General features: G+C 62.4%; 1 protein-coding gene across 2 annotated transcripts; it reads left to right on the top strand.

Moving 5' to 3' along the window:
* On the top strand, nt 1-8,263 carry CRELD2 (cysteine rich with EGF like domains 2). Of its 2 annotated transcripts, none has more exons than XM_074227250.1 (10): nt 1-303; nt 406-488; nt 694-804; nt 1,040-1,131; nt 1,718-1,894; nt 2,240-2,335; nt 5,366-5,449; nt 5,811-5,906; nt 6,920-7,063; nt 8,060-8,263. In XM_074227250.1, the coding sequence occupies exons 1-10, from the start codon at nt 151-153 to the stop codon at nt 8,107-8,109; spliced, it is 1,086 nt and encodes a 361-aa protein (XP_074083351.1). In that variant the 5' UTR covers nt 1-150; the 3' UTR covers nt 8,110-8,263. The 2 variants fall into 2 exon arrangements, with proteins under 2 accessions (XP_074083351.1, XP_074083350.1); XM_074227249.1 differs by having other exon boundaries at nt 8,057-8,263.
* Nucleotides 8,264-8,269: the final 6 nt, after the last annotated feature.

Genomic DNA, 8,269 nt, shown 5'->3' with positions numbered 1-8,269 from the left:
TGCGCCTGCGCCTGCGCCGCCCCGGGGCCTCGCTCCCGGCCGGCTCCGCTCCGGAGCGGCCCAGGGCTGCAGGCGGCGCCCCTCCCCCCACGGCCCGGAGCCGGACCCGGACCCACGCCGCCCCCGGCCCCCGGCCCCCGGCCCCCGGCCATGCGCGCTCCCGGGCCCCGGGGCCGCGGCCTGTGGCTGCTGCCGCTGCTGCTGCTGCTGCCGCCGCCGCCGGCCCGCGCCTCCGCCTCCGCCGCGCCCCCCGGCCCCAAGGCCTGCGGCGTGTGCAAGGGCCTCGTGGACCAGTTCCGCCAGGTGCGGCCGGGCCGGGCGGGCCCCCGGGGGGCTTGGAGGTGGCCCCGGGGGGCGGGCGGGCCCCCACCCCTTCTCCCGCACTGAGCCCGGCTCCCCCGGCAGGGCCTGGCCAGCACCGAGAAGAAGAACTTCGGCGGCGGGAACACGGCCTGGGAGGAGAGGGCGCTGTCCAAGTACGAGTCCAGGTCAGTGCGGGCCCGGGGCGCCCCGGCCCACCCCGGCCCCCGCCCCCCGCCCCCCGCCCGCTGCCACAGCCCCCCGGGGCGCCCCGCCCCCGCCCGGTGCCACAGCCCCCGGCCCAGCCCCGGCCCCCGGCCCGGCCCCCAGCCCCCGGCCCGCCCCCCAGCCCCCGGCCCGGCCCCCAGCCCCCGGCCCTGCCTTTGCTTCCAGCGAGGTCCGCCTCCTGGAGATCCTGGAAGGCCTGTGCGAGGGCGACGCTTTCGACTGCCACAACATGGTGGAAACGAACGAGGAGCAGCTGGAGCTGTGGTGGTTCCGGCTGTAAGTGCTCCGGGGCGCCGGGCTAGGGTCGGGGCTCCTGCCACCCAGGCGGGCGGGCCTCGGGGCGGCCCACAGGACAGTCCCCGGCCTGGACTGGAGAGGGCCGGCTTTGGCCTCTCCTCCGGGCCGGGACCAGAAGCCGGCCACTCTGGACATCTGGCCGGGCCTGGGGCTGGTCACAAACGTTTCGCAGGCGACCCAGCCTTTGCCCCAAAACCTGCCTCTACTTATTCAGGAAAAAGAAACATCCCGACTTATTTCGGTGGTTTTGTGTGGAAACCCTGGAAGCGTGCTGCCTTCCTGGAACCTACGGACCAGACTGCCTCGGTAGGCCCCTGCCCCCCCAGTTGTTAGAGGTCAGAGGTCTCCTGGGTTTGGTCTGAGCTGAGCAGAGAGTGCCCCAGCCTGAAGGGGACCTGGAGGATGGGCTGGGGGCTGCAGACCCTCCTTCAGTCTGTGATGGAGGAAAGAGTCTTCCCTGTGCTTCATCCCCTCCTCCAGGTGTGATTCAGCCTCTTCTTTCCTCTGGCAGCTTTGCTAAGTTAAATGGACTTTTCTGGACTTTGGGCTGCTTCTGTCGCTAGTGGACAGGACTGCGGTGTCTTTGACTAGTGGGCGTTCTGCCATAGGCCTTGAGCTGAGTGTATTCGAGTAGAAGCTGGGAGCAGTAAATGCTTTCTGTGGCCCTGGCCAGAGAGAAGATGAAGCTCTCCCACCCTTGGGGAGACAGGTTGGGGGGGTGAGACAGAGACAGGGATGCAAGAGAGATGGAGCAAGGGGAGAAAGGCAGGGAGCTGTGGGAGAGGAGCGCTGGCTGCAGGGACCCTCCACCCAGAAGACCCTGGGCTGGGGTCCTATGGCTGGACCTCAGGGTCCTCTCCTTTGGCTTCTGAACTTCCTTTTCTGACTCCAGAGTGCCCTGGGGGATCTGAGCGGCCCTGTCGGGGAAACGGGTATTGCAACGGCGATGGGAGTCGTGGCGGAGATGGCAAGTGCGTGTGTCACATGGGCTACACAGGGCCACTCTGCATGGATTGTGTCGAGGGCTATTTCAGCTCCTTGAGGAACGACACCCATTCCATCTGTACAGGTGACTTGGCGACTGACTTGGGACTTCTGGGGGGTCTGCAGGATCTCTGTGGGGCCCCCAAACCCTCAGGGAGATGAGGAGGGGTCTGAAGCACCCACACAGGGAAGGGAAAGCCTTGCTCTTTTGTGAGGTCTCGGGAGAAGAAGAGCCTGGGCTCCAGCCTGGTTCCTGCCCATATTTGTCTTCCTGAGGCCTCACCTCTTGTTTCTGCTTCTGGGACATCTCAGGTGCCCCCCCCCCCCCAGTATGGATCTCTAGGGGTGTCCAAGGGCTGCCGCCAGGAGAGCTGAATGGCCGTGAGGCAGCCGTGCTCACCCTGATGGACTTGGGGACCATCTTTTCCAGTGTGTAACCAGGCCTGTAAGACCTGCACCGGCCCAACTCACAGAGACTGCGTAGAATGTGATGTCGGCTGGGCCCAGGGAGACGATGGCTGCCTAGGTGAGTGAGGGGATCACCCCTGGGAAACGGCCTCCCCTGGGACAGCACATCCTCCAGGTGGCTGGCAGTGGAGGGACTCGCCCCAGGACCCACTGCACTTGGCCTGAAGCAGCCAGTGCAGGTCACTGGACTCTGCCTGCCCTGGGGCACCAGCAACTCCCATCTACCAGGATTGCAGCAGGAATCAAAGGAGAAAAGCCAATGTGATCTTGCCATCAGCTCTCCAGATTAGAACTCGGGTTCTCCTGGCTTCAAGCCAGGGCGTTCCCATCTCTTTGGGCTTGTTTTGACTTGGGACGAGTCAAGTCCCCTGTTTGTCAGGCAGACCCAGCTTCTTTGACCTCGTGTGGGGGTAGAGCAGGCCCACAAGCGCAGCCCACCCCACAGAGCCAAGCATGGCTGCCTGCATGTCCCCAGCCTGGTCGAGGGGCTACAGGGCAATGTCAGAGACCCCCTGCTGCTGCACACCACCCTCACAGGTGACTGACCCTGAGTACCCATGAACCAGAGCCTAGAGGAGGCCTAGGGCCAGGCTCACCTGTCAAGAGCTCAGACACTCTTCTATGACTGCTGAAGGGCTGGGCAGGCCCCAGGACGATGACCCCAACTGGGCTGAGCAGAGTAACCCAGAGAAACAGAATTGTTGGAGGGAGGGTCCCAGGTGCAAGGAGGGAGGGAGACCCCAGTCCCCAGGGTATGTCAGGAGTGTTGTGGGGGTGGGGGATACGTCCAAGTAAGGAGTCCTGAGTGGGGGGGCTCAAAGGTCATGCTTGGGAATCGATGCCCTGGGTTGGGTCTGAGTGGGACCGACAGGGGAGTGGGCCTGGGGCAGAGACTCAGAGAGTGGCCAGGGGAGGGTCGGGAGAAGAGGAGGGATGCTGGCACCTGGTCTTCATGGGCAGGATGGGAGAGGTCAGGGGGCAACTGCACGCAGTAGGTGCTTGATCAGTGCTCACCGGTTGGCATGTTGAGTGGAGGCTCCAGGAGGAGAGGACCCAGGTCCAAGCCCGGGGCAGGGAATTGAGCTTTTTGAGCTGCCCCCCCCCCCCCGAGGGGGAAACTGATGCCTTGAAGGAGACGTGCCTGCCTGAGATAGACTCGGGGTATCTCTATCATGCAGAGCCATGATTTGAACTCAAGGCCTCTGGGCTCCCTGTGCACATGGCCCCTGCTCTCCATCACTGGTGATCATCAGGGCAGACTCAGTGACCACTGCTGTGGAGGCCCCCAAGACCCCAGCAGGGTCTGGCACACAGCAGGCACTTAATAAAAGCTTCAGGGTTATGGCAAATAAGCACCAGGGATCAGTTGGCTACAGGAGGGGAGACCCACAGGGAAACTGGTGAGAGGAGGTTCCTCTTCCTCCTCCTTTTTGTCCTCTTTTTCTACTTTCTCTTCTTCTTTCTTCTCTTCTCTTCTTCCTTTTTCTTACCCTCCTCTTCCACCGCCCCCCTCCCGGCTGCTCAAGCCTGGCTCACCTCTCGCTGGACTTTGACCTTGGTCCTGACCTAGAGGTGCATTGACCAGATTGTAGGGGTCACAGGGTGCACTTGGGTGAGATCAGGCAGGGGGTAGAAATGGTTGGGTCCAAGGAGGCCTCCTCAGTTGGAGCTTGTGTCCCACACCCCGCGGATGGATCTTGGCCCCGACCAGTGAGGCTCTCCCTTGGGGTCCATCTCAGAGGCTAGCCCAGGCCCTCTCCTGGTGGGTTTTGAGGTCAGCCTTAACAAGGTGGGCAGGGCAGGGAGCCCAGGGCCCTGTCTCCTCCATCTGCGCCACCTCCCTAGGAGGCTCAGGCCAGGGCTTCCAGATGACCCACCCAGGCTACAGGCTGGCCACAGGACGGGACCTGTCCAAGGTGCTGAGCGCTGTCCTCTTCCCCATCTTAGACACTAGAGAGTCCGAGTCCAATTCCTGAGCTGATACAGGATGGAAATCCTACCCACCCTGCCCTCAGTGGGCATGGCAGCATGCCCAAGGAGGCTTGGTGCCTTGATCTGGGGCAGTGAGGGTTGGCACCAACTTGCAGGATTAGGGGGTGGCTCATGCCCGTGGGAGGGCCCCTGGCGATGGGGGTGGGTGAAAGGGTGACTTAACCAAGGCCACACAGTGGCACAGGAAGGTGCCGGCCCTGCTCGCTCCTTAGGGACCTCAGCCTCAGTGGTGATGACGTGCAACCGTTCGTCCCACCTCTTGGTCCAAACCAAGCACTCAGCTGTGAATCCATCTCACTATCCTGGAGTTTGGCCCACACCTCTCCTGCCCCAATCTAGGGCTGCTCTGCCTTCAACCCCCTCCCCCTGGGAACCTGAGAACAGGGCTCCTCGGGCCCGGTGCCCATGGAGGGCTGGTTGCAGTGGGTGGCCGGATGCTTCCTTGATACAGAATGGAGACTCATTTTGTTATTGTTGGCCCCAAAACGAGGAGGGGTGGGTGAGAATTGTGCAGAGGCTTCATGCCAACAGGGAAGGGGCAGCTCAGTCCCCGAAGGTCTGTGAGCAAAGCTTAGGTGACGACCTGGGGATGGAGAGGGCTGCCGGCTGGGCAGCGGCAGGGGAGGCCCCTGTCCGCTAAAGGACAGAAGGCCCTGAAGCTCCTTTCTCATCCAGCTGGTGCATCCATCTCAGGCCTCCCTCATGGGTTTTTATGGCACTTTCCAAAGGTTTTCTTGGACACCGAGTCTGGCAGCGGCAGAGGTCCCCCAGGTGGTGGGGGTCCATGCTTCAGAACAGCCCCCTCTACCAACCTGCCTGCCTCCAAGTCTTTGGGGCTGTTCCAGGACATGAAAAGGGCATGCAACCTGCCTGGGACCCCAGGTCTGGCACCCTCAGATAACCCCAGACCTGTTCCAGCCTCAGATGCCCTCGTCTGCTCTACTGTGCCCCCCCCCCCCCCCCCGGGTGGGGAAGGAGCCCACGTGGAGGCTCCAGGGTCCTCTTGGGAGAGTGGAGGGCAGACAGACAGCTGGGTCCCTGACCTTGTGGAGATTTCCCGGGGAGGCCAGCTTCTCCCAGATGCCTCTTGTTTCAGATGTAAACGAGTGTGACGCAGAGACTCCTGCATGCGAGGACGGTTTCTACTGCCTGAACAACAATGGCTCGTTCTCCTGCAAAGGTTTGCCCCCTGGGTGGGGTATCTGGGGGGGGTCCTCTCCCACCGGCTTCTGGTTCCCTTCCTTGGGCATTTCTTGCTGATGCCCACATAGAACCAGCACGGAGATGGGACAGAAGAGCAGGGGGGGCTGGGGTAGGAAGAGTGCCATCCTGGCTTCACAGGGGGGCTGCCATGGGAGCCCGGCCCGGAAAGTTGCTGGTCTTTGTGGAAGTTTCCCAGTTGGATGCATCTGGAGTTGGGAAGGAGCTTGGAACAGTCTTGGGAGACTTGAAATCAGGCCTCTCAGAACCCTCACCCTGACCCATTCCACACAGGTTGGTGGGCCACCCTCACCCACGTCCGGCTTTTGTTTTGTTCCTAGAGTGTGACTCCAGTTGTTTGGGGTGTGTAGGGGAGGGTCCGAAACACTGTCTAAACTGCACGACCGGTTACACCCAGGAAGATGGCGCGTGTCGAGGTGAGTGAGCGGGACCCAGGACCCCCGCTCCAGGACTAGGCCTTCCTGAGCTTGGGTGGCTTGTGCCAGCAGCCAGGACCAGGGTGGGGGAAGGGGGACCCTCTCCCAGGGTGTTGGCATCCCGGACTCTTTCTCTCCCCTTCCCTACTAGAGCCCCTTTCTGACAAAGACAAGAAGTAGGATTCTGGGGCGGGCTCAGAGCTGGCAATGTAAACGGTGGTCTGTCCCAGGAGACCCTGCTTCTCTAGTGTCCCCAGAACCTGAGGGCCCTCACCGGCACTGGGGTGCTTTTGATTCTGTTTCCTAAAGACCCCTGGGGAAGTCCAGGTGTGGCATTTACATGTGACATCCACCCCACACCTTCCCTGTTGGCTCCTCAGTGACCTCCCTTGCCCTGCATGCCCCCCACCCGCCATCCCCCTCACCCCTGGCCTCTCCCAACCCTCTCAGATGGGGCCGCCTGATGGGACTTCAGGGAGAAAAACTAGTCAGGCCCTGAAATTGGCACAGGAGACCCCGCCGCTGCACACTTGGGGGGTTTCCATCTATTAAGCCACTGGGCATTGTGAAGCCTGTTTTTTCTAATCAGACCTGGGGTTCCATCAGTGTACAGGAGTCTCCGTGAGCAGGCTGGGAGGGTCAGAGGCTGGATTTGAAAACCAAGACTTGAGACCCACCATGAACCACACTGGCTTTTAGCTCATTTTCTTTTTTTGAACATGGGGTCTGGTGTGGGCCTCCTTTCAGCCCCCTTCTCTGGTGTGGGGTTGCTTGTCTTACCCCCAGCCCACCTGGCCTCCTCTTGCCCCGCCCCCCGCTCCTGCCCTGTGTCTGAGCTCATAGGAAGGAGCTGAGAAGCCTCAGCTTCCGGCCTTGGCCCAAGTGGGTGCCCCCTCATCGGGAGCAGCATGTTCCATACTGACCGCATTGGGGGCCTGGGGGCCTGGGGCCCTGTGCCTGAGCTCCACAGGGCCCAGTGCCAGCTCACTGTCTGTGGGGGCGTCTCTCGGTAGATGTCGATGAGTGCTCCCTGCCGGGGGAGGCATGTTCACAAGAGCACCAGGAGTGCTTCAACACCCCAGGCAGCTACGTCTGCGCCTGTGCCCAAGGCTTCCAGGAGAGGGAAGGTGCCTGCGTGCCCGCCGAGGAGACCCAGGGTGAGTGGCAGCCCTGCCGGGGCCCTCCTCACTCATCTCCTGGCTCCTGAGAGCCTAGGATGCAGACCATATCGACTGTGCTTAACCCCAGATGGGGAGGGGCCCTGGGGGGCAGGAAGGAAAGAGCAGGCGCTGTGGCTCTTGGATTTTGGGGGAGGCTCCAGCTTCTTGGGTTACCACGCCACGTGGTGTGGCCCCCGTTTCCAGCTGCCCTGGCTGGCCAACTCATACTCCGCTCCTGCAGGGTCTCTGCTCTCCCCTGCTGCAGGCTCTGCTTCCCTCCTCCCTGCCCTGCTCAGCAAGGGCACCATCTTGAGCGTGGTCCTCACCTCCTAGAATGCCTGGGCCTTAGAGTGCTTCCTTCCCTGGGTCGCTGGTATCTCCTCCAGGAGAGGAGGATCATTATTCAGAAGTGGGGAGACCCTTCAAGTCCAGGGTCAAGGAGGGGGGCGGGAGGGAGGGTCTCGTGTGTCTGATTGCAGAGACGGTGACGAGGTCACCTTGATGGCCTTTGGCTCCCAATTTCTCCACATCACCTGTGTGATAAGTCCTGAGGGTCAGTCTACCTGTGGTGGCCACAGTGTCCAGAGAGGGTGGTCACCTCACTTCAGGCTGGGCCCTGGGGGGTAGGGCCCCTGGTGGGGGAGGAGCAGGTGTGTGGATGATGCGGAAGTGCAGGCAGGAAAGCCTGGGCCTGAGCCTGGGCACTGCCCTCTGCCCTGGGGCTGGCATTGGGGAGCATGTGCCAGGAGGGTCACTTGTCCCGTTAACCTGCCATGCCTCCCGGCTTCCTCCTGGCTCAGACATCAGAACGGCAGGAACAAAAGGAGAGGCTGGCAGGCTGCGGCGCTGACGTGGCTGCAGGTGGGGGCAGTTGGGGGCCCTTCCCTAGCCAGGGCAGCTCAGGTTTCCCCCAGGCCCCACCCCCCGCCCTGTTATCACTGGTACACAGAGGGCTGCTGCCACCACCTGACACGGGGTTGCTTTTGACAGAAGATGAAAACATGGAGGGCGCCCAGAAAGCCTCGTCACATGAAGACTTGTGATCCGCCTCCCCGGGCGCCTGATATCCGATCGTCTCCTTAAATTATTCAGATGGAAACTGCCTTTAGTGGGAATCCCAGGGATCTCGGCCCAGGCAGGCAGGCTCCCTGGGCCCCTGCCCGGCCCCCCGACCAGCAGCCTGCCCTCCCAGCAGAGGGGCCC

This window comes from Macrotis lagotis, chromosome 2 (genome assembly GCF_037893015.1).
Source record: "Macrotis lagotis isolate mMagLag1 chromosome 2, bilby.v1.9.chrom.fasta, whole genome shotgun sequence".
Lineage (NCBI taxonomy): Eukaryota > Metazoa > Chordata > Mammalia > Peramelemorphia > Peramelidae > Macrotis > Macrotis lagotis.
This window is presented reverse-complemented; position numbering and strand designations above follow the sequence as displayed.